The sequence below is a fragment of the Thalassophryne amazonica genome, chromosome 9, assembly GCF_902500255.1.
Source record: "Thalassophryne amazonica chromosome 9, fThaAma1.1, whole genome shotgun sequence".
NCBI classification, from domain to species: Eukaryota; Metazoa; Chordata; class Actinopteri; order Batrachoidiformes; family Batrachoididae; genus Thalassophryne; species Thalassophryne amazonica.
Window position 1 is genome coordinate 81556158 of NC_047111.1, and position 26609 is coordinate 81582766.

Here is a 26609-nt window from a genome sequence, read left to right on the forward strand (position 1 = left end):
GAATGTAGCCGATAATGTTAAAAATGAAGGCACAGATTAATTCCAAAGTTGAGATAAGTGTGATGTTGTGTTATGATGACTCGTTTTTAAGTGATAATTGTTCATTTTGATGGAGTCACGGTAAAATCTGCGGCTCCAAGGAGGATTCTGTGCACCTGCACCGCCATTAGTCATAAGCGCAGCCTGTTAATAACCATCTCTGTTCCAGGATCAGCTTTGTGCGTGATTAATTATGAGTATTGTTATCAATAAAATAAAAAAAAACAAAAAAAAACATCTGCTGCCGGGGGAAAGCCACTGTCTCGTCAGCTGCACAGCACACACACACACACACACACACACACACACAGCGAGCTTCGCAGCACACATGCAGACATTCCAGCTCCAAATTTACACACTCTCAGTAAAAAAAAAGAAAAGAAAAAAGAAATCTAGCCACAAAACACAAAAGGGGAAGATACCACAATCACCGTTGTGTTGTGGATTAATTTCCAAATGTAAACTTCACGCGATCAAAGAAATGCACGCGCGCGAGATCACCGGCTGCAGCTCTGCCTCCCTCTCGATCATGGCACGTAAAACAACATCCATGAACTCCTGGAAATAATGTATTCTGACTTTTTCCAATGTAACAAATCCATCTCCGTGTCTCCGTGCAGTCTGTTAAAAACAGTGTCAGATGTCCCACGTCCATGTCCACAAACCAGCATCCACACAAACAGCATGTCACCACACTTTAACCCTCGGGGGTCCAAGCGCATTTTTTGGACAGTTCACTTGCCTGGCATAAATATTTTGTTATTGCTGTTAACAGCTCTCCCTGCATCCCACAATCAAGTTTTATGTCTCTTTTTTTCAGGACAACCTGTGCTTTCAGAATATATATGTTGTTGTTGTGTTTTTATAAGTGTAATAAATGTTTACAATCAAAAATAGGCAAGGAAAAAATAAAGCGAAAAATAATTTTCCACACACATTTATTCAAAACACACAGCAAACTATAACAAACAACTGTATTGACACTTTATAAAGGTAATTTGAGGTCTTGTGTGAAAGACTGAACAACAAAAAGGTTCAAAGAATAAACACAAATGCACATTTTGAACAATATATACAAAATGGTCTACGCGTTTTGTTGTCCATTGATATGGTAAGCAGTGTTTTACGCAGAGAAAGCAACAGAGTTATCCAGTAACATTCACATGCAAACTAGTGGAGCAATCCTGATAGATACACATTCTTTGTTTGAGCACGTGAGATTGTCATCAGAGGCTCTCTGTCTGATCCTGCTTTCACTGATCGCTGTGCGTAATGGCGCAGGGCGCACTGAGTATGTACTAATAGTATGTACTCATTGGAGCACCCAGAGGGCTATTCAAACGGGCCAACGAGTAACATATCACTCCTGAAAACGATCTTTGGCTTTACACGTGAGGTAAATCTGCCCTACGATTGGATTTTGGAAAACCATGTGACGGTGAACCAATTCCAATTGGACACTCACATTGCGCACGTCATCACACAGCTTCTATGAGGAGTACAAAGATTGCCGATGGCTGGCTTGAAGGTCCGTGGAGTTCACTTTTCAGCAAAAAAAAAAAAAAAAAAGTAAGTTTCTATCTCATATCATTATAAAGTTATTTATAATTTAGTAAAGCTTGGTCTTAGCCGTCATATATGATGGCGTCGACCCCAGAGGTTTAAGTTCCAAAATCCGACACTGAAAAAGTTAAGAGTTTCAGGGTGAAGCGTGTTGTCTGCTCTCTGTAAATCCGAGCCATCACGTTCGAACAGCAGCTCAGAAGCCTCGTTTTTGGATGGAGCAGGTTCATTTCCCTCTGCCTGTCAGTCACTGAGATGTTTCTGTTTTGCTAATTAGGATGTCACACACTGAAAAATGCCAAGAATTGCCGAGTGAGACGTTTTCCAGATATGCACCTGCTAATGCTCAGAGTGAGAGGAATAAAATATATCAGGGATCACTAATTATTAGCATATGTGTGCAGAGACACGTACAATCATGAGTACTTTTATGTTGTCTTACTAACTTGGACGTTAAACATGAGACATGTCCTTTAATATAAAGATGACTTACTGCCCTGGCTGGAATGGTGTGTGAGCCCAGAAAGAAGTTAGCAACAGCCATTGTTCAGTGTTGTTAGCCAATATTTATAGCTTCTCCAAAAATATTAGTCCTATCCACATTCCATTTTTTGCAGCATTCATCCTTGGCCCAAAATACATAAACATACCAAACAGCAAATGTCAGCTCTCCCCAGTTACTGCGTAATCAAAGCCATACACATGCACGCACACACACGCACGCACGCACGCACGCACGCACGCACGCACGCACGCACACACACACACACACACACACACACACACACACACACACACACACACACACACACACACACACACACACACACACACAGAGGCCACTTGACTATTGTAATATACATGTGCCAAGTGAGTGCAATTTTAGAACAGCTGAACAGTTCCAAAGAAACCTTCCTGATTTCAAGAGAAACTCCCTCTACTGAACTTTGGCCACAGAATAAAGGCTGTGTTGTGTGGATTTCTAAGGATACAAAAGAGGAAAATGCTGATTAAATGATAAACTTCTGTGGAAAAGGATCTCAAGAATCATGTTATGGCCCAGTCACACGGCACTTAACGAAGGGTGACGAAGCCCTGACTAAACAAGAAATCTGGACTTTCGTTGACTGTCGTTTACATCGTTTAACCTTCGCGCAGCTTCGCTCCTGCAGCTGGCGCTTAGTCAGGATTTTTAAACTGTTGAAAAATTTTAACAAAGGGCAACGAAAACCTTAGTTCATCTGTGTTTCGTTTTGCTGTCGTTCTTGACGTTTTTTAATTGTTTGTTTAGTTTTTGTAACGTTATTGTTTAATTTGACTTCGTTGGAGCAGCTGAACATTTTCACACTGTGCAGAAGCCGGTTTGTGAGCGCTGAGGCTGCTGCTGCGTTCATGTGCTGTCGGAAATTACAGGGCAAACTTAGCCTGCTTGCTTGGATTTTTTTAACTGTGTGGGGGGGCAGCTTCAATGGGCTCAGGCACATTACGTAGGCCAGAATTAATCTTTTGTGTGGATATAAGCAATTATTTTGCCACAAGCAACTGTTGAATTTGAAACAACGAAAAAGTTGTGTAATTTCCGACGGTACTTGAATGCAGCATCAGCGGCAGCAGGAGCTGCTGCGTGCGTTTATTATTTTGCATTAAATATAACAATATGAGTGTAGGAATGATAATCCAGTCCTTCTATACATGTGACAACAGGTAGATGAATCAAAATGATTATATAAAGAGCTGTTCTGGAAAGACAGAATTCACGTTGTGGATCAGTGATCAGCTGGTGGAATAACCGCACATGTGAGTCAATGCGCGCGTTCACACGCACTGATTAATTTACTGCTCTGATATATTCAGTCATCTTTACACTTATATTTCGATTTATTCTCCCTTTTGACAGTTTTCTGTTATGAATCAATATATATGGCTTAGAACATAATACTGTGATACAGCAGTGACCACAGCACACTTTTTTTTTTTTTAATTGGAGCACGACGGAGCGCGCAGCGTGTCAACAGACAGTGTGGATTCTGATGATGATGGAGATGATCCCTCTTTTGTTCTAGACAAGGAACCAGAGCAGGTGGTCCATCGACATGCACACAGATCTCCACAGTTTCTGTTTGCAGTTTCCCCAGGACTCAGGCGCTATGAGCTCCGTCCCAGCGCAGAGTGCTGGAGCAGACACACATTGCTCCAGCTGTGGCTCAAGGCACGTTTCGTCGAGATCGTGAGCTTCGGTTTCGTTAAGTTCCTCTTTCGTCCATTTTGCGCTCTTGCTTCGCAGACTGTTCGGTGATAAAAGCTCTTTCGTCCACCTTTTCTCAATGAATTGTGACGTTTTTTACTTTTTCCCTTCATTCAGGAATCGTCGTGTACCGTGTGACTGGGCCATTAATGTTTTATCTGACAGAAAAGCAGCTCAAAAGAATAGAGATTCACCAGAAGCAACAGTCCATAACATGACTCTGCCAGCCAATCATGCTCTATACTGCTGCATCCTACTGAGGAGGTGTGGCCTGCATGGCCATAACACATTTTGCGCTCTCATTGGACCAACATCTGCTATTTTAGCATTGTGGGATAGCTCACGCCCACAGACTGAGCTCACCAGTCTACTTTCGCGAAACTGCTCAGCACGCCGCTCTCGCCGGAGCGACAACACACAGAATGTGTCTCTTTGTCCCAGATAGATCTGTCTAAGTGCAGCTTCTTGTTCTGACTTTAACACGAAGTTAACACCCAAGTCATCATCGCCAACTGTAAACTTCCGTGTTAGTACGCGGGCGCGTACTAACACAGAATCCCCAGAAACTGTGGAAAGTTGTTCTGCCAAAACGAGAGCGTCTACTTTTAGCTTGTCATAAGCTAAGCTAGTGGCGCTCGTGAGAGTGTGTACATTTTGTTCATTTACAAAACATATTGTGTGTGTTGATAATCAGTTGTATGACAAACCATTAGAAGGGCCATCATGGTTGTTGAAGCGTGAAGGCCATATCTCACTGAAAAGGGACACCACTACGGTTCTGGTGCAGTTAGATCTCAGTGCTGCATTTGATACAGTGGATCATCATATTCAACTTGATAGGCTGGAAAATCATTTTAGGATTACTGGAAGTGCCCTTACATGGCTGACGTCATACTTGACCAGTCGTTCTCACTGTGTTTTGTACAGTACCACGACATCTAACCTTAGTGACATGAAATTTGGGGTCCCACAGGGGTCCGTCTTAGGCCCCCTGCTTTTCTCCCTTTATACAGCACCCCTTGGGCACATACTGTGGTGTTTTGGGATTACCTTTCACTACTATGCAGATGATATTGAGTTATACATGCCGATAACTGCTGGTAATCTTGTTCACATGAAATCCATAGAAGATTGCCTTGCATCAGTGAGAAGTTGGATGTCTATTAAACTCTGATAAGACTGAAATGATGGTTCTTGGTCCAGCAAGACATCAGCATCAATTTGACCAGTTAACGCTCAGCTAGGCTCGTGTGTCATACATCACACTGACAAAGTGAGGAACCTTGGGGTAATTTTTGATCCGACATTGTCCTTTGACCTCCACATTAGAAATATTACAAGGACTGCTTTCTTCCACCTGCGAAATATAGCGAAGATTCGTCCCATCCTGTCTATGGCTGATGCTGAGACCCTGATCCATGCGTTTATCTCTTCTAGATTGGACTACTGCGATGTTCTATTTTCTGGTTTACCGCAGTCCAGCATTAGGGCTCTTGAATTGCTTCAAAATGCTGCAGCCAGACCTTTGACACGAAGCAGAAAGTTCAACATTACACCCATTTTGGCATCCCTTAACTGGCTTCCTGTCCCAGTGAGATCAGATTTTAAGGTTCTGCTACTAGTCTATAAAACTGTTCACGGACTTGCAACTCCTTACTAAGCTGACCTAATTAAACCTTACATACCGGCCCGGGCTTTGCGTTCTCAGGATGCAGGACTACTTTGTGTCCCTAGGGTGAATAAGAAGTCTGCGGGTCACAGAGCTTTCTCTTATCGTGTCCCTGTTCTGTGGAATGATCTCCCTGCGTCAATTAAACAGTCAGATTCTATGGAGACTTTCAAGTCCAGACTTAAGATGCACTTATTTTCCCTTTTGTATGGCTAGCATACTGGTATAGTTTTGTTTTACGCTTTTTACTCTTTTAAATCATTTTATTAAGAAACGGAGTGGGCCGCGGCCTCAACTTTACCTAAATTCTGGGTCTGTTAGTGAAGCTTAGGGCTAGTGGCCGGCGATCACCTTAGTATTTCTTCTGTTTTTCTTGTTAATTAATGCTGGCAAATTATGCTGTATTTCTTGTTTTTCTGATGCCTGATTCAGTTTTTTCTCTCTGTTTAAGGTGCAGCTCCATCCAGAGATGGGAGTTGTATTTGTGCTGGCGACCCTCCTGTCCTGTGCACCAACAGCATTTCCTGTATATTCGTTTTGTGAATTGTTCTGTAATTTATGTCTGTAGCATGGCCCAAGCAAAGGGTCACCCCTTTGAGTCTGGTCTGCATGAGGTTTCTTCCTCAAGCAGGGAGTTTTTCCTTACCACTGTTGCTCTGGGGGTTAGTAAGGTTAGACCGGGGGGGGGGGGGGGGGGCAATCATGTGACATAAACGGCCGAGACATTGCAGGTTTTCCTTGCTAGCAGTCAGCTTCGCAGGTGATTTCATTAATGTTCAGGTGTCTCAGCAGGTGATTTCATTGATGACCAGGTGCTTACATGCAGAGGAGAGGCTCATCAGCAACCCACCTGGTGAGGTGATTGGTTGCAAGGAAAACCTGCAGTGTCTCAGCCCTCGTTGCCCACCCCTGGCTTAAACCTTACTTGTGTGAAGCGCCTTGAGGCAACTGTGTTGTGATTTAGCGTTATAAAAATGAAAATAAATTGAAAAATTGAAATTGAAACAAGGTCTAAAACGCATCAGACAGGTGTCAAAGTCCCTGTGGCAATCTGTGAAAGGTGTGGAGGGTTTTCTGGTGAGAAGACGGATCTGCATTTATAAGATGAGTGAGCAATTGCACATGTGGAATCAGCTGGCAAAAGAGACCATGCTGGAAGCTGGATTAACAGCTATGTGATTATTGTGTGAAGAGTGTTTTCTGACCACTGGGCATGTGCCATGCAGACAGTGGTGGGCACAGATAACCAAAAAAATGAACTTCAATAACCGATAATCAGATAACTGAAAAGTTATCTTTGATAAAGATAAAACGATAAATCACCCAAAAATGTATCAGAAGTTACAGATAACCGAAAACCGATAAATTCCAGGATTGTCTCTGGTACATTTGCAACTACTAACAAACTGAATTTGAGTTTTAACACCACGATCGCTGCTGGTAGCATCAAAAGCGACAACAGACCCAAACAATGAGCCCACACTTCTGTCTTTGAACACCTTGCCCCCTGCTGGAAGCTCTTTACTACATGGCTTCCAACACAGAAGCAAGCAGAGAGGAGCTGCAAAGCTCAGCTCTCTACCCAATCACAATGCTCCGGTCAGGCGGAGGTCTTGGAAAATAAAGCAATGCTGAGTTATGGTTTGGTGTATAAATAAAATGAATACTGATAGAATAACTCCATTAATGTCAATTCTGTCATTTGTACAAAGTTAAAATATAACATATATCGTTTAATGTTGAATAATGCACTAATTCTGAAGTTTTGTAACAAACACAGACAGATCGCAAAGGATTCTGGGTAAAATGTGCCTCTGTTAAACACTGATTGGTTGAGTCATTCATTATGTAAACCAACACGTTAATGTGACGTGTGTCGTGTGTTGGTGTTTACAGATAAATGTGCCTTTGTAAAATATTACATTTTTTTATTTGTAAACAGGCATTTTTACAGAGCCCTGGAAGTGTCATCGCAAAATGTTTTGCATGTGGAAAGAATGTGTGCTCATTTTATTACATTGTGCGCACGTTTTATTATATTGTGCACACGTTTTATGATGTTGTGCACATGTTTTATTATACTCAACAAAAATATAAACGCAACACTTTTTGTTTTGCTCCCATTTTGTATGAGATGAACTCAAAGATCTAAAACTTTTTCCACATACACAATATCACCATTTCCCTCAAATATTGTTCACAAACCAGTCTAAATCTGTGATAGTGAGCTGATATAATCCATCCCACCTCACAGGTGTGCCATATCAAGATGCTGATTAGACACCATGATTAGTGCACAGGTGTGCCTTAGACTGCCCACAATAAAAGGCCACTCTGAAAGGTGCAGTTTTATCACACAGCACAATGCCACAGATGTTGCAAGATTTGAGGGAGCGTGCAATTGGCATGCTGACAGCAGGAATGTCAACCAGAGCTGTTGCTCGTGTATTGAATGTTCATTTCTCTACCATAAGCCGTCTCCAAAGGCGTTTCAGAGAATTTGGCAGTACATCCAACCAGCCTCACAACCGCAGACCACATGTAACCACACCAGCCCAGGACCTCCACATCCAGCATGTTCACCTCCAAGATCGTCTGAGACCAGCCACTCGGACAGCTGCTGGAACAATCGGTTTGCATAACCAAAGAATTTCTGCACAAACTGTCAGAAACCGTCTCAGCGAAGCTCATCTGCATGCTCATCGTCCTCATCGGGGTCTCGACCTGACTCCAGTTCGTCGTCGTAACCGACTTGAGTGGGCAAATGCTCACATTCGCTAGTGTTTGGCACGTTGGAGAGGTGTTCTCTTCATGGATGATGCGAAGGAGATGTGTTGCACTGCATGAGGCAAATGGTGGTCACACCAGATACTGACTGGTATCCCCCCCAATAAAACAAAACTGCACCTTTCAGAGTGGCCTTTTATTGTGGGCAGTCTAAGGCACACCTGTGCACTAATCATGGTGTCTAATCAGCATCTTGATATGGCACACCTGTGAGGTGGGATGGATTATCTCAGCAAAGGAGAAGTGCTCACTATCACAGATTTCGACTGGTTTCTGAACAATATTTGAGGGAAATGGTGATATTGTGTATGTGGAAAAACTTTTAGATCTTTGAGTTCATCTCATACAAAATGGGAGCAAAACCAAAAGTGTTGCGTTTATATTTTTGTTGAGTATATATTGTGCGCTCGTTTTAAGCATCGTTTGAGTAAAACAAGGGCGCGATCTACTTAAACGTGGCAACAATTTGTACAACGTGCACTCAATATTGTCTTGACACATAAATGTTGGCTATTAGCCAACAAACCAGGAGACAGTGTAATACATCTCCCCATTAGAAATGGATGTGGTCAGGGTGTATCATCATGGTTTGGGCACAAGGACATATAGAGAACTCCAGCTGCCCAGCATGACATCATCTGGAATTTAAGCACATTAAAAAGGATGCTGAGGGTGAAGCGTCTCCCCGTCGTGAGGATGACAATTTAGGTCATATTATGGAGTTCATTTTGAACGAAAGGAAAACGTGCGCACGTTTTATTAATTTGAGGGCTCAATTAAAGGAAAACGTTCGCATGAATTATCATGGCCAGGAAAACGTGCGCACGTTTTATTAATTTGAGAGCACGTTTTATTAATTTGTGGGCTCAATTAAAGGAAAATGTGCACACAAATGATCATGGCCAGAAAAAAAATATCACTTTAAGTGACCTCTCCCCGGGTTCCATATAAATCGTGCGCTCTGAACTTTTACACCGTGCAGTTCTGTCGTACAGTTTGAGCTGTCACCCAGTACAGTGATTGAAAATATACAACCCCTGGCAAAAATTATGGAATCACCGGCCTCGGAGGATGTTCATTCAGTTGTTTAATTTTGTAGAAAAAAAGCAGATCACACACATGACACAAAACTAAAGTCATTTCAAATGGCAACTTTCTGGCTTTAAGAAACACTATAAGAAATCAAGAAAAAAAGATTGTGGCAGTCAGTAACGGTTACTTTTTTAGACCAAGCAGAGGAAAAAATATGGAATCACTCAATTCTGAGGAAAAAATTATGGAATCACCCTGTAAATTTTCATTCCCAAAACTAACACCTGCATCATATCAGATCTGCTCATTAGTCTGCATCTAAAAAGGAGTGATCACACCTTGGAGAGCTGTTGCACCAAGTGGACTGACATGAATCATGGCTCCAACACGAGAGATGTCAGTTGAAACAAAGGAGAGGATTATCAAACTCTTAAAAGAGAGTAAATCATCATGCAATGTTGCAAAAGATGTTGGTTGTTCACAGTCAACTGTGTCTAAACTCAAGACCAAATACAAAAAACATGGGAAGGTTGTTAAAGGCAAACATACTGGTAGACCAAGGAAGACATCAAAGCGTCAAGACAGAAAACTTAAAGCAATATGTCTCAAAAATCCAAAAATGCACAACAAAACAAATGAGGAACGAATGGGAGGAAACTGGAGTCAACGTCTATGACTGAACTGTAAGAAACCGCCTAAAGGAAATGGGATTTACATATAGAAAAGCTAAACGAAAGGCATCATTAACACCTAAACAGAATAAACAAGGTTACAATGGGCTAAGGAAAAGCAATCGTGGACTGTGGATGACTGGATGAAAGTGATATTCAGTGATGAATCTCAAATCTGCATTGGGCAAGGTGATGATGCTGGAACTTTTGTTTGGTGCCGTTCCAATGAGATTTATAAAGATGATTGCCTGAAGAGAACATCTAAATTTCCACAGTCATTGATTATATGGGGCTGCATATCAGGTAAAGGCACTGGGGAGTTGGCTGTCATTACATCATCAATAAATGCACAAGTTTACGTTGATATTTTGGACAATTGAAAGGATGTTTGGGGATGATGAAATCATTTTTCAAGATGATAATGCATCTTGCCATAGAGCAAAAACTGTGAAAACGTTCCTTGCAAAAAGACACATAGGGTCATTGTCATGGCATAGGGTCAATGTCAACGAGCAGATCTGATTCGATGCAGGTTTTAGTTTGGGGGATGGAAATTTACAGGGTGATTCCATAATTTATTCCTCAGAATTGAGTGATTCCATATTTTTTTCCTCTGCTTGATCTAAAAAGTAACCGTTACTGACTGTCACAATCTTTTTTTCTTGATTTCTTATAGTGTTTCTTAAAGCCAGAAAGTTGCCATTTGAAATGACTTTAGTTTTGTGTCATGTCTGTGATCTGCTTTTTTTCCGCAAAATTAAACAACTGAATGAACATCCTCTGAGGCCGGTGATTCCGTAATTTTTGCCAGGGGTTGTATAAGCCCAGCTTCAGGGCCAATACTGCCATGAACCCTACTGGCCACTAGATGGCACTAGAGACCTTGAAAACTTGCCAAAACAAAATTCCAGATAATCCGTGTCTGCTACATTTAAGATGCGTGAAATTTAATAAACGCAGACACAATAACAACGTCTATAAACCCAGAAAATATATTCACGAGAGTTTTAGGCACTAGAGTTTAATGCTGTTGTCCGTAGAGCCTGATCAGAGTGTTTCAAATGCATTTCTCATGTTGTGAACGTACTGATTACCCTATCCTACCCATAATGCACTGCTGGGCACAGCATATATCCACACTAAAACCTTAAAAATTAGCGCATTACTTTAAACCTAAAACATATATCTGATATTTTCACTTCATAAAAGTTCAGACATGACATTAATTTAAATAACTTGTCCGAAATTAGATTGGTTAAAAAAACATAAGTTAAAAATGTATGCCTCTGGATGACTTAGGTGATATTGCCCTCGTATTAGTATGGGGTTAAAAGAAATGAGTGTTTTGGGGAGTTGGGACCAGTTCTCCTTTGCCTGCAGAGGATAGAGCGGTTTCTTCTAGAAGCAGCTCTCCTCTGTTTTGCAGAGGGTACAACTACACATCTGCTATGAAACATTTAACAGGTAGGTGCTCAACTGATTTTAAATTTTATAAATGTTTGTAGCTGTTCAGCTTTATTTCCCACGTTATCGGTCTAAAAATTATCGGACAAAAATTTATCGCAAGATAATTCGTCCGATAATGGTTTTTAAAGTTATCTAAAAAGATAATCCGATAATGAAAACATTATCTTCGACAATTATGTGCCCACCACTGCATGCACAGAAAGTGCAGCTTTGTTAACTGGCCTTTAAGATGCACCTCACACACAAATTCATGAATGAATGAAGTCGTGAGAGCCGTTGCCTGCACTACTTCTTACCTGTGTTGCTGAAGGCAGAGGAGGTCCAGTAACCGATTGATTCCGTGTGTGCATCTGTATATGTTGCTGATTTACCCATGCTATTTTGACAGAGACTTACTTATGAATGTGTAACTTACCTCAGAATGGGACAAGTGCTACTTTAATTGTGTTTTTATTCTAACTGTGACCACCAGGAGGGACAGTCTCTGAAACTTTGCACACACAGCATCTTGACAAAAATGTCATGTATCAAGGTAAAACTTGCTATACAAAGTCAAAGTCGCTTGTTGCTAATGTGACCGTACCTTTAGACCTCGAACATGTTCAACATTAAGTGTGTCATTGAATGTGTCATCGCAGTGCCAGATCACACCCCATTCTTTGTTGATGTGTATGGGCACACACATGAGCAAAACATATTTTTAATTTACTGCTTCCCTATTCAGCAGCTGCATAATTCTAAGGCTGTCCTCAGCCATTTACATCACAAGTGGCATAACTAGGCTGTCTCATTTCAAAAGCTGCTTGTGAAGCGGCCTTCTTTCCCCCACAAAGGAAGGATACATCAGGTGAATCCTTCACTCCCCAAATAATCCCATGAGCCATTGCACAATTTTTCACCCGAGGCCATCAAAATATGGCCATCGGGTATTATGAAGGCTTTGTGTCCATCTGTAAGCCCGTCCGTGTGGCTTATTTCCAGGGTCTTCAAATTCACAGGGAACATTCTTAGAACACAGACTTTTGACAAGTTCAAAGATGGCTAACCTTGACCTATTTCAAGAGGTCAAAAGGTCACATTCTGTTTCCAATTTTTATGCTATGAATCATGCAATTCTGTTTTTTTTTTGTTTTTTTTTTTGGAGGGGGGGTACAGCCAATCACAGTAGAGAGGCACTGTGACATCACTGGCTGGTCTCTCTCTGGCTGCTAATTCATCATGGTGGAATCCGTTCTGAAACTGCTTAATTTCTATGTAAATATAACATGTTTCTCATATATTATGTAAAAGCTAGCACAAACTAAAAACTTCGAAAACTCAACACTGTTTTTGTAACCTAACAACACCTCTGGAATGATTCACAAGACATCTCGTGGACATCAGCGTGCATGCGCATCACACGCGGTCAAAGCTCATGTATGCGTACATGCACATCCTCCTGCAGATGCCGTTAAAATTGTTAATAATATATAATAATTTATAATATTGTTTATGATTGACTGATTGAGTTTATTCTGCAACATCAATACAAACATACAGAGGTGAATGCATCAATGATACATGAAACAACAGAATAAAGCATAAATACTTATTTCCATTGTGGTCCTTGTGAAATTATCACGTGACAAAATAGAACGTAGAATTGAACATGTACAAATTGTAAATAAGACAATAGGATCTTAATAATGATTAATAATTGATCTAAATAACAATAAATGTATAATTAATTTCATATATATATATATAATGCAAATAATGGATGGCAAGGAGTCCAACATAGAGAAATATTGGATTCAGAAAAGTTATATTGGACAAGGCTACTTTTTTTTACTACATAGCCTTAAGAGTGTGCATATCATGAATGCTTGGTCTTGTTGGATTTGTGAGAATCTACTGAATCTACTGGTGCCTTGTTTCCCATGTAACAATAAGAAATATGGATTAATCTTTTTAGTCACATAGCACTACTATTATTCTGAACACTACTGTATATACGAGTGCTTTCAATGGACTAATACATGTATTTCTACATATAATCTTACTCTAATAACTGGGCTCTCAGAGTGCTATGTGATTTGGCCAAACACAAGCAAACAATGAATGGGAAGGCTCATAGTCAAGTTGGACTTTTCTTGCACCTTACCCAGAGGTGTCAAGTAACGAAGTACAAATACTTCGTTACTGTACTTAAGTACACTTTTTAGGTATCTATACTTTACTCCTTTACTTATTTTTCTGCCTACTTCTGACTTCTACTCATTACATTTTCACATAAGTATCTGTACTTTCTATTCCTTACATTTTTAAAACAAACAGCCTCGTTACTCTTGCCTTCAGTTTAATGTTTATATATATATATATTTCACGTCATGTGCGCCTGTAATCAACTTTTCTGCAGCACGGCTTTGCTTTGAACTGTGAACCAATCCAAGCAGTGGTTCGCGATTGAAGCAATGCGTCGACCTATTGCTTCGTTTATTCTTTCTTTCTTTCGCTTAATTTTCCCCCGCTAAAACCCTAAAGAGCATACTTCTGTGAGTATTATTTATCTTTTCTATGTTAAACCGACCTGTTACGGTCTTCTGAAACAGTTGATAGATGTATTTTATAACTTAAAAACGGGAGCGACGCTAACGCGTTAGCATGTCTATGGCATTTTCAATGTTAAAAGTTAGCATTAAGCAGCTCTCATCACGTTCGGGTGCATTTGTTTTCAAATTGTAATATTTCTTAAATTTATTTTTGTTTATATATTAATAATCTAATGATTATTATATACAATTTTAGAGAAAGAAGCAAAAAGAACCTGAATAGAAACACAACAGAAAATATAAACGCAACTAACAATGAACATACATATATAAATACATACATACATAAATAAATAAGTGTTTCCTGTGAACACCTAGTGACTCTCACACCTCCACTTCATCCCTGTCTTATTTAATGACAATTTGTTTTGGTCAAACCATATTTTCAATGTGTTAATTTCTTCAGTGATTTCCTCCAGAACTATCTGCCAAACTAGAAAACTGCTGCATCCTTGTAAGAGCAGAATACTACTGGAATGAATTTGAATAAGGAAAGTTGTTTTTTTTTTTTCTCACTAAATGGATGCTGCACTCACTGCAGTTTATTATCTGGAATAGTCCCAGATTGCATTTCAGAGCTTCTAGAATTGAAACATTTTCCTGCAGGTGGTGTTGGGGGGTAATTTTGGGTTTTGGGTCTTGGGCCACATTTAGAACGAATCAGTTTTTAAATTAAGCTTTCAATTCATATAGTGGCATCTACCTTTTTTTTTTAAAGGTTACTTTATACTTTTATACTTTAAGTAGGTTTTGGAGCACATACTTTTTCACTTTTACTTGAGTAAAGAAGTCAAGTTGATACTTCAACTTTTACCAGAGTGTTTTTAAACTGCAGTATCTATACTTCTACTTAAGTAACAAATGTGTGTACTTTTGATACCACTGGCCTTACCAGATCGTGGCTTAAGTCCAAACACTGTCAGGGATGTGTTATAATCTGCATTCCGGAACCCCTCCTAGAAAGAAAACAATGTCAACTTCTTTCCTTATTTCATTCAGAGAAAAATTTCAGCAACAGCACAAGGACATGTTTTCACATGCTCACCTCACAATCATCGTTCCCACTGGAATTTTTCCGAGCACTCTGGCACTTGTACTGTAAAGAGGAGTTTAAAAAGATTTTTGGGGTTTGACAACTTTACGCCTTTTTTTCTCATGATGACATACAACTGAAAAGCTATGTGACTACGTATGCAGATGACCCACATGTGCAGATGATTTACATTTATGTTTACTTAAACATTGTACGAGGTCTGTCCAAAAAGTATCGTACCTTTTTATTTTTTTCAAAAACTATATGGATTTGAATCACGTGTGATTACATCAGCCAAGCTTGAACCTTCGTGCGCAGTTTAGAAATGATCTTGTCGATCCAGCCTGTCGAATGGCCGCTCGGTGCACCGTGCGCCCTCCGCCGCTGTGGGCCACCTTTAAAAAGGTTTTAACAGTCCATAATCCACGTGACGCCGACAGAATCTTCACCGATATCCAACTGAATCTATCGAATGGTTTCCAACTGCCTGTCTCTAACAGTTTTGAAAAAAATTTCATGGAGCAAAGCGGCAGTCTCTCAGCAAGTTCTCAGACAAAAGAAATCCGACGGGAGGGGTGGACCAGTGCTCACTCAAAGCCTGCCCACAGGCGAATGACACAACCGACAGGCGTGGAAAAACTCACGTATGCGCACGAAGGTTCAAGCTTGGCTGACGCAATCACACGTGATTCAAATCCATATAGTTTTTGAAAAAAATAAAAAGGTCTGTTACTTTTTGGACAGACCTCGTATATGTGGGCCAAAAATGATTTATAAAGGAAAAGCATGAAAATTATCAGGGGTGCCCAAACGTTTGCATACAACACTACACACACACACATACATACACACACATATATATATATGTGCGAAGGCATAGTGTGCGATTATAGCGAAGATTTAAGTGACATATCGATTGTTTTTGAAGATGAGGAAGTTTCTGATGAAGATATTAACGGCGTAAATAATCAGCGACTCCAAACCGTGTATGTTCCAGCCGAATGCGACAGAAAGAGGATGAAGTGCAGCTGTCAGCTGACAGCAGCAGTGCTGAGAAGGACAATATAAGCTGCTGAATGGTTTGTTCACTCTCCACCTTTTCTTATAAATGATCATTTATTCCTGGCACGGTGTGTTTGTGTAAGAAAAAAATATTTGAGCAGCACAGCATGCTTAAATTCGGGAGTTTGTTCTAAAATCACTGAAAATAAAGTTTCTGTACATTCTGTATATATTTAATCATTTATAAGTCAGTTTCTTGTGATTGCCAATTCTTCACTTTTTATTCAAAGCAAATTATTGCAAATCTTTATCTGAAAAGCTGTAGACCCACATGGGATGGGAAAAAAGATTTCTAAATAAAAGAAAATTTTACTTCTATGTCTGTTGTCAAATTTTATCAGGCATAATATTGTAGAAAAATGTATATGCTAAATGGAGACTTATCTGTCTAAAATACACATACAGAACATCTGTAATCAAATTGTTTCACATCTAATCTACTTTGAATGAACATAAGTCTGAACAAAAAACAGGCTGTTCAGTTTACATGCATATGTATATTTGGAAAACACAAAAATGACAGTGTTCTGTTTTTTTTCAGGTGTTCATGTGAACACAGTCAGCCGATGCCACTCGTGATCAAGTCTCGCTGTTGCAGGGAAATTTCTGCAGTCTTGGCGTAGATGCAACATCGTGGCGAAAATCCTCAATGTGTCACACAGCTGGCTAGTTTCTCGATTGTGTGTTTGGATGCAGATGTCCTCAGAGTGGCACACTATGCCTACATGATGCTCCACAGCACGAGTAAGCACATGAAATAGAAAGTTTCATTTACATAGTTTATAGAAAAAGTAAAAAATATTCAAATACAAAAAGAATGAACTGTTGTTTTGAACATCAATCCATGCTATTTTTTGTTGCAGAAAGTATCATCATATCGCATATCGGCCATTTGTGCGGTTGTGCTGGGGACACTTGGGAAAGCACAGAAGGGTGGCACTACCAGCTTGTGTTGTATTCAAAATAAGGAGTACTTTTCCATCACCATCATCCGACTACACTGGCTTCCATTTTCCTCCTCTGGAGTGAGGGGTTGGACTCATCGGTGGTACCTGGTCCGCTTGTCAGCATCAGCCTTCACGTTGGCTGCTCAGTGCAGGAAGATCATTGGTGGGGATTTCTGGTCGGTTTGGTGTTTTGCAGATCTGAAGAACCGCTTTTGCTATGTTGCTCATATAGACTGAATAAAATGTTTTTTTAACAAATTGTAAAACACTTCTCATTTGAATGAAACAATGTGAAACTTATGTGAAATTGTATTTTTATTCATTTTATCATGTTATATAAAAATATACAAATAATCTGTTTTGTTTTTTTCATTTTCCACATATCACATGTTGGATATGTGGCTAATGTTCTCATTGTGAATCCTCCTCTTTGCCACTAAGGAAAGTATATTCTGAACCTTGGTCTCTCTTGCTTTGTCTGCTTTTGTTGTCTCCTTGCATTTTCATTAAAATGAGCAACAAAGTCCTAAAACAGAAGTTAAAACAACATTAATAAAAACATTGCTTATATACATTAAAAAATGCTGTTTGAAAGTTAGGGTGTTACTGAGATAACATAGACAACTTACCTGCAAAGCTGACCCTGATATGAGAAGGAGACTCGATCACGAGTGGCATCGGCTGACTGTGTTCACATGAACACCTGGAAAAAAAAAAAACAGAACATTGACATTTTTGTGTTTTCCAAATATACATATGCATATAAACTGAACAGCCTGTTTTTTGTTCAGACTTATGTTCATTCAAAGTAGATTAGATGTGATACAATTTGATTACAGATGTTCTGTATGTGTATTTTAAACAGGAAAGTCTCCATTTAGCATAAACATTTTTCTACAATATTATGCCTGATAAAATTTGACAACAGATATAGAAGTAAAATTTTCTTTTATTTAGATATCTTTTTTCCCATCCCATGTGGGTCTACAGCTTTTCAGATAAAGATATGCAATCATTTGCTTTGAATAAAAAATGAAGAATTAGCAATCAAAAGAAACTGACTTATAAATGATTAAATATATACAGAATGTACAGAAACTTTATTTTCAGTGATTTTAGAACAAACTCCTGAATTTAAGCATGCTGTGCTGCTCAAATATTTTTTTCATACACAAACACACCGTGCCAGGAATAAATGATCGTTTATAAGAAAGTGGTGAGTGAACAAACCATTCTGTGTCATCCTCCTCAACGCTGCTGCTGTCACCTGACAGCTGCGTTTCATCCTCTTTCTGTCGCGTTCGGCTGGAACATACACGGTTTGGAGCCGCTGATTATTTACACCATTAATATCTTCATCAGAAACTTCCTCATCTTCTTCAAAAACAATCGATATGTCACTTAAATCTTCGCTACAATCACGCACTATTCCTTCGCTGTCCGTGCCCGCCGTGTTGGTAAACAGAGCGGCGCTGCGAGACGTCTACTCGAATGACGTCACATCCGTCGCAGTGAAAAAGTAGGTCAACTCAGAGGCGGAAAATTTAAATTCTCAGATGAGTAACGAAACGTCTAAATCCTTGTTCAGTGTAATTTTATTGTAAAAACGAAAGACGTGGAAAAAGCTTTTTTTTATTCTTCAAGAATATGTAAAAACGTCATAGCGTGGCAGGGACACTAAGTATTCACAGACTTTGCCATGAAGCTCAAAATTGAGCTCAGGTGCATCCTGTTTCCACGGCTCGTCCTTCTCGAGTCTAAAGGCACAAATCTTGATGCAGGGTACAGAAACATTTCTGCTGCTTTGAAGGTCTCAATGAGCACAGTGGCCTCCATCATCCATAAATGGAAGATGTTCGGATCCACCAGGACTCTTCATAGAGCTGGCCGCCCATCTAAACTGAGCGATCAGGGCAAGAAGGACCTTAGTCAGGGAGGTGACCAAGAACCCAATGGTCACTCTGTCAGAGCTCCAGCATTCCTCTGTGGATAAAGGAGAACCTTCCAGAAGGACAACCATCTCTGCAGCAATCCACCAATCAGGCCTGTATGGTAGAGTGGTCAGACGGAAGCCACTCCTTAGTAAAAGGCACATGGCAGCCCACCTGGAGTTTGCCAAACGGTACCTGAAGGACTCAGACTATGAGAAACAAAATTCTCTGGTCTGATGAGACAAAGATTGAACTCTTTGGCGTGAATGCCAGGCATCATGCTTGGATGAAACCAGGCACCATCCCTACAGTGAAGCATGGTGGTGCTAGCATCATGCTGTGGGGATGTTTTTGACTGTCAGGAACCGGGAGACCAGTCAAGACTGAGTGAAAGATGAATGCAGCAATGTACCAAGACATCCTGGATGAAAACCTGCTCCAGAGAGCTCTTGACCTCAGACTGGGGTGAAAGTTCCATTTTTCAGCAGGACAATGACCCCAAGCACACAGCCACGATATCAAAGGAGTGACTTCAGGACAACTCTGTGAATGTCCTTGAGTGGCCCGCCGGGGCCCAAACAGGAATCCGAATGAACATCTCTGGAGAGATCTGAAAATGGCTGTGTACCGAAACTTCATCAGTTTTGAGACAACCTGATGGAGTTCGGTGCATCTTAAGACGTGCTGCAAAGCAAAATGGGTAAAACTGCCCAAAGATAGGTGCGCCAAGCTTGTGGCATAATTTTCAAGAAGACTTGAGGCTGTAATTGCTGCCAAAGGTGCATCAACAAAGTACTGAGCAAAGGGTGTGAATGTACATGTACATGTGATTTCTATGTGATTTCTATTTTTAATAAATTTTCAAAAACAAACAAAAAAAAAAAAAAACCTTTTTCATGTTGTCATTATGAGGTGTGTGAGTAAAATTTTGAGGGAACAAATAAATTTACTCAATTTTGGAATAAGGCTGGAACATAAGATTGGAAAAAGTGAAGCGCTGTGAATACTTTCTGGATGCACAGTATACACAGGGTGTCACAAAAAAAGTGCCACAAAATCATTTGACTAATTCTGCAACGGATAATCTGAATTCACTATTTTTTCAGACATCAAGATATATGTGAGGAATTTCTTCTGATGTAATGTCAGACTGATCCAATGAGGATGCTGCTTACATTTGAGCAAAAAGGGAAACTGGTGGAATTCCACTTTGAGACCAAATCCATGGTGAAAACCCAACGACAATATCATTTTGCAGTTAGAAAAGCTCCAGACAGAAAAAACAATATGGAGGATTGTAAAGATGTTTCAAACTGATAGAACAATGTTAACAAAGGGAGATCTGGCCGAACCAGAGGAGTGGTGCACATATTAAACACATCTTGTGAATGCTAAAACTCTTACAAACTGAGGTGAAATTAGAAATGAACACCAGAGATCGTTCCATGAGAAGATCCATGAGATATGCCATATGACAGATATCAGTGTCCAAAAGTGTATAGATTTCCTATGGCTTTATTTCTGTGGCACTTTTTTTGGGACACTCTGTTGTGTGGGCCGCCAGAAGAGGAGGTACTGCTGGCCCACCACCAGAGGGCGCCCTGCATGTAGTGCGGGCTTCAGGCACGAGAGAGCGACAGCTGCCGCCAGCCGGGGGTGACAGCTGTCGCTCATTACCTCTTGACAGCTGTCACCCATCTACTCAACATCATCTCACTCCATAAAGACCAGACGTCATCTCCACCTCGTTGCCGAGATATCATACTTCATAGGAGGTAATACTCTCAGCCTTTTTGTGAGATTTGTAACTCTGTTATTGTGAGAATTTGCAGGAGAACCGGTCGTTTGTGAGGAGGCTGTGCAAGACGGCGCTCCTTTTCAGCTGAGACCGCTGCAACATATTGAATGAGAGGTGGAGGTGGCATTCCCACCGTTGTTGTTACTGGGTGTACACACACCCACACTTGACTGTCTTTGTTCTTCGCCAGCAGTACCAGATCCGACAGTCGGGGACGGTGATCACCTGGGAATTCGGGACTTGGCGGCTCCAGTATTCACCAGGTTCTGGGGCGGCAGAAATCGTGTGGTTCCGGCTCTTCTTAGGACAGATGTCTTCTATCCTCGAGCCTGCCCACACGTCACCTCTGTGTATTGACTGTAATGATATTCTGTGATTGTATGTTCGTTGTGCACATTCACAACATTAAATTGTTACTTTTTGGCTCATCTATTGACCGTTCATTTGCGCCCCCTGTTGTGGGTCCGTGTCACTACACTTTCCCAACACACTCAGTATATTCATAATACAAAATTGGTTTGTTTGCATTCATTTTGGAACATATTTTAAAATCTATTTAAAATATACGGGTATTGTCAATTCTGACCACGACTGTATATACTGTTCCTTAATACAAGGATAATATGTTTTAAGAGGTCAACATGTCTAAGTCAATGAATCACAATATTATGAGATATATTTTACAAACAAAAGTGCAAACATAAACTTCATTTTTTAGAATAAGATACTATCAAAAATGGAGGAAAAAAGTCAGGAAGAGCTTGTGTGTTGTCATGCATTAAGATTCCTGTGTGTGTCTCAAACACTTTTGATACTTGGAATTATGTCTTGGATAATGCCCTAATATTGTAATTTCTCACAACATCCCTTTTCAATAATTAACCCGTTGTAAAGTAAGTTCTTTCTGTTTCTCCCTTTTTGCTTGATGTTGCCACAGCAGATCTGACATGGATCTGCATGCTGATTTGGCACAATATTTACACCAGACGCCCTTTCATGACGCAACTCCACATTATATGGAGAGTGGACATAGGTGGTCTTGAACCAGGAACCTTCATCTCTGGAAGTAAGTGCACCAACCGGTTGGCCACTACACCACCAAAAAGTTAATGTGCTGTGAGATTGCTGATTTCTGGCATGTGACACAAATAAAGTGATGCATACAGTTTACGAGCACCTGTAACTAATAAGACCGAAACACTGAAATATCAAGAGTTTTTCCTCAGGCACATACAGTGTTTTGTTTTTCAGCAGAAGACCTCAGTGACAAAAAGCTAATTTATTATGGCATGATGTCATCACACCTTCAAATAGTCCTTTCTTAGGTACTTGTTCCTCCTGCGGTCTTCATTCTGGTTAAGAACGGGTAGTACCTCAAGCCAATTTGGCTCTGAATCTGACAGATCCGTTTTTAGGCTTGCATCAAAGGAGCAGGAAGATGAAGGCTGCAGAAAAACATAGTAAAAAAATGAGTGACAAACATCAGAATTAGAAAGGTATGGGCACAGCCACAAAATGAAAGAGACATGAAACTAGGATTACTATATGTTGTATTTTGGGTGTAAAGTCAAAGAATTGGTACCTGTCCACTCAGTACTGATGTTCCACTACTTCCTTCATCCAAAGAAGCACTACAACAAAGGCACGAACACAATCAGAGGAATCTACAACCCCTGGCAAAAATTATGGAATCACCGGCCTCGGAGGATGTTCATTCAGTTGTTTAATTTTGTAGAAAAAAAGCAGATCACAGACATGACACAAAACTAAAGTCATTTCAAATGGCAACTTTCTGGCTATAAGAAATCAAGAAAAAAAAGATTTTGGCAGTCAGTAACGGTTACTTTTTTAGCCCAAGCAGAGGAAAAAAATATGGAATCACTCAATTCTGAGGAAAAAATTATGGAATCACCCTGTAAATTTTCATCCCCAAAACTAACACCTACATCATATCAGATCTGCTCGTTAGTCTGCATCTAAAAAGGAGTGAACACACCTTGGAGAACTGTTGCACCAAGTGGACCGACATGAATCATGGCTCCAACACGAGAGATGTCAATTGAAACAAAGGAGAGGATTATCAAACTCTTAAAAGAGGGTAAATCATCACGCAATGTTGCAAAAGATGTTGGTTGTTCACAGTCAGCTGTGTCTAAACTCTGGACCAAATACAAACAACATGGGAAGGTTGTTAAAGGCAAACATACTGGTAGACCAAGGAAGACAAAGCGTCAAGACAGAAAACTTAAAGCAATATGTCTCAAAAATCGAAAAATGTACAACAAAACAAATGAGGAACGAATGGGAGGAAACTGGAGTCAACGTCTGTGACCGAACTGTAAGAAACCGCCTAAAGGAAATGGGATTTACATACAGAAAAGCTAAACGAAAGGCATCATTAACACCTAAACAGAAAAGAACAAGGTTACAATGGGCTAAGGAAAAGCAATTGTGGACTGTGGATGACTGGACGAAAGTCATATTCAGTGATGAATCTCGAATCTGCATTGGGCAAGGTGATGATGCTGGAACTTTTGTTTGGTGCCTTTCCAATGAGATTTATAAAGATGACTGCCTGAAGAGAACATGTAAATTTCCACAGTCATTGATGATATGGGGCTGCATGTCAGGTAAAGGCACTGGGGAGAAGGCTGTCATTACATCATCAATAAATGCACAAGTTTATGTTGATATTTTGGACAATTGAAAGGATGTTTGGGGATGATGAAATCATTTTTCAGGATGATAATGCATCTTGCCATAGAGCAAAAACTGCAAAAACATTCCTTGCAAAAAGACACATAGGGTCAATGTCATGGCATAGGGTCAATGTCAATGAGCAGATCTGATTTGATGCAGGTGTTAATTTGGGGGATGAAAATTTACAGGGTGATTCCATAATTTTTTCCTCAATTGAGTGATTCCATATTTTTTTCCTCTGCTTGGTCTAAAAAAGTAACCGTTACTGACTGCCACAATCTTTTTTTCTTGATTTCTTATAGTGTTTCTTAAAGCCAGAAAGTTGCCATTTGAAACGACTTTAGTTTTGTGTCATGTCTGTGATCTGCTTTTTTTCTACAAAACTAAACAACTGAATGAACATCCTCTGAGGCCGGTGATTCCATAATTTTTGCCATGGGTTGTAGGAGTCTTTTGAGATGACAAGTAGATTACTAACGCCACATTTTCTCGTGTGTTGAAAACAGAGTATATCCCAGAAATGAAACAGCTCATTCTGGGTCTTATGATATCTTATTAAATATCAGCAGGTTTATACAAGTCACCTGGGGCCTCATGTACAAAGGTTGTGTACACACAAAAACATGGTGTACGTCCTTCTTCACGCTAACATTCAGATGTATCAAAAGTGAAATGACCGGGGAAATGTGCAGTGCCCCACTCCAAGTTCATGGCTGACGTATGCACGTTTCTACAGCTATTGTTCCTCTGGTGACACGCAGAGGTGATGCTGGGAAACTGCTAACAGTGTGAAAACAAAAAGTCATGAGAGTGATTTCAAAATGAGCAAATATTTGCACAAAAAAAAAAAGTATCAGTTTGAACATTAAATATCTTGTCTTTGTGGTGTATTCAATTGAATATAGGTTGAAGAGGATTTGCACATCATTGTATTCTGTTTTTATTTACATTTTACACAATGTCCCAACTTCATTGAAATTGGGGTTTTATACTGGTGGACATAAAAGCATGCATAAAGTGATGAAGAAAATGCTATTAACAATGGCTGCCCTACCATTATTTAATGCTTCGATCTTAAATATGATCAATCTATCTTTATTAGTTGGCTATGTACCACAGGCTTTTAAGGTGGCAGTAATTAAACCATTACTTAAAAAGCCATCACTTGACCCAGCTATCTTAGCTAATTATAGGCCAATCTCCAACCTTCCTTTTCTCTCAAAAATTCTTGAAAGGGTAGTTGTAAAACAGCTAACTGATCATCTGCAGAGGAATGGTCTATTTGAAGAGTTTCAGTCAAGTTTTAGAATTCATCATAGTACAGAAACAGCATTAGTGAAGGTTACAAATGATCTTCTTATGGCCTCAGACAGTGGACTCATCTCTGTGCTTGTTCTGTTAGACCTCAGTGCTGCTTTTGATACTGTTGACCATAAAATTTTATTACAGAGATTAGAGCATGCCATAGGTATTAAAGGCACTGTGCTGCGGTGGTTTGAATCATATTTATCTAATAGATTACAATTTGTTCATGTAAATGGGGAATCGTCTTCACAGACTAAGGTTAATTATGGAGTTCCACAAGGTTCTGTGCTAGGACCAATTTTATTCACTTTATACATGCTTCCCTTAGGCAGTATTATTAGACGGCATTGCTTAAATTTTCATTGTTATGCAGATGATACCCAGCTTTAACTATCCATGAAGCCAGAGGACACACACCAATTAGCTAAACTGCAGGATTGTCTTACAGACATAAGGACATGGATGACCTCTAATTTCCTGCTTTTAAACTCAGATAAAACTGAAGTTATTGTACTTGGCCCCACAAATCTTAGAAACATGGTGTCTAACCAGATCCTTACTCTGGATGGCATTACCCTGACCTCTAGTAATACTGTGAGAAATCTTGGAGTCATTTTTGATCAGGATATGTCATTCAAAGCGCATATTAAACAAATATGTAAGACTGCTTTTTTGCATTTACGCAATATCTCTAAAATTAGAAAGGTCTTGTCTCAGAGTGATGCTGAAAAACTAATTCATGCATTTATTTCCTCTAGGCTGGACTATTGTAATTCATTATTATCAGGTTGTCCTAAAAGTTCCCTGAAAAGCCTTCAGTTAATTCAAAATGCTGCAGCTAGAGTACTGACGGGGACTAGAAGGAGAGAGCATATCTCACCCATATTGGCCTCTCTTCATTGGCTTCCTGTTAATTCTAGAATAGAATTTAAAATTCTTCTTCTTACTTAGAAGTTTTTGAATAATCAGGTCCCATTTTATCTTAGGGACCTCATAGTACCATATCACCCCAATAGAGCGCTTCGCTCTCAGACTGCAGGCTTACTTGTAGTTCCTAGGGTTTGTAAGAGTAGAATGGGAGGCAGAGCCTTCAGCTTTCAGGCTCCTCTCCTGTGGAACCAGCTCCCAATTCGGATCAGGGAGACAGACACCCTCTCTACTTTTAAGATAAGGCTTAAAACTTTCCTTTTTGCTAAAGCTTATAGTTAGGGCTGGATCAGGTGACCCTGAACCATCCCTTAGTTATGCTGCTATAGACTTAGACTGCTAGGGGGTTCCCATAATGCACTGAGTGTTTCTTTCTCTTTTTGCTCTGTATGCACCACTCTGCATTTAATCATTAGTGATTGATCTCTGCTCCCCTCCACAGCATGACTTTTTCCTGGTTCTCTCCCTCAGCCCCAACCAGTCCCAGCAGAAGACTGCCCCTCCCTGAGCCTGGTTCTGCTGGAGGTTTCTTCCTGTTAAAAGGGAGTTTTTCCTTCCCACTGTCGCCAAGTGCTTGCTCACAGGGGGTCGTTTTGACCGTTGGGGTTTTTACGTAATTATTGTATGGCCTTGCCTTACAATATAAAGCGCCTTGGGGCAACTGTTTGTTGTGATTTGGCGCTATATAAATAAAATTGATTGATTGATTGACCTTGCAAATGAGCGAGTATTCAGGGAATGCAAGGATTTATAGTAGTGTTCAAAATAATAGTAGTGCTATGTGACTAAAAAGATTAATCCAGGTTTTGAGTATATTTCTTATTTTACATGGGAAACAAGGT

At 40.0% G+C, this 26609-nt stretch overlaps 1 protein-coding gene across 3 annotated transcripts in view; it reads right to left on the reverse strand.

Annotated features, from left to right (window-relative positions):
• The window catches only part of lrch2 (leucine-rich repeats and calponin homology (CH) domain containing 2), a 147839-nt gene that overhangs the window by 18562 nt on the left and 102668 nt on the right, over positions 1–26609 (reverse strand). For all 3 annotated transcript variants that reach the window (XM_034178544.1, XM_034178545.1, XM_034178543.1), the window contains 4 exons: positions 22418–22466; positions 22140–22280; positions 15110–15160; positions 14957–15020 (listed from right to left, as the gene is read on the reverse strand). In XM_034178544.1, coding sequence (XP_034034435.1) covers positions 14957–15020; positions 15110–15160; positions 22140–22280; positions 22418–22466 — 305 coding nt within the window. The remainder of the gene's footprint in view (positions 1–14956; positions 15021–15109; positions 15161–22139; positions 22281–22417; positions 22467–26609) is intronic.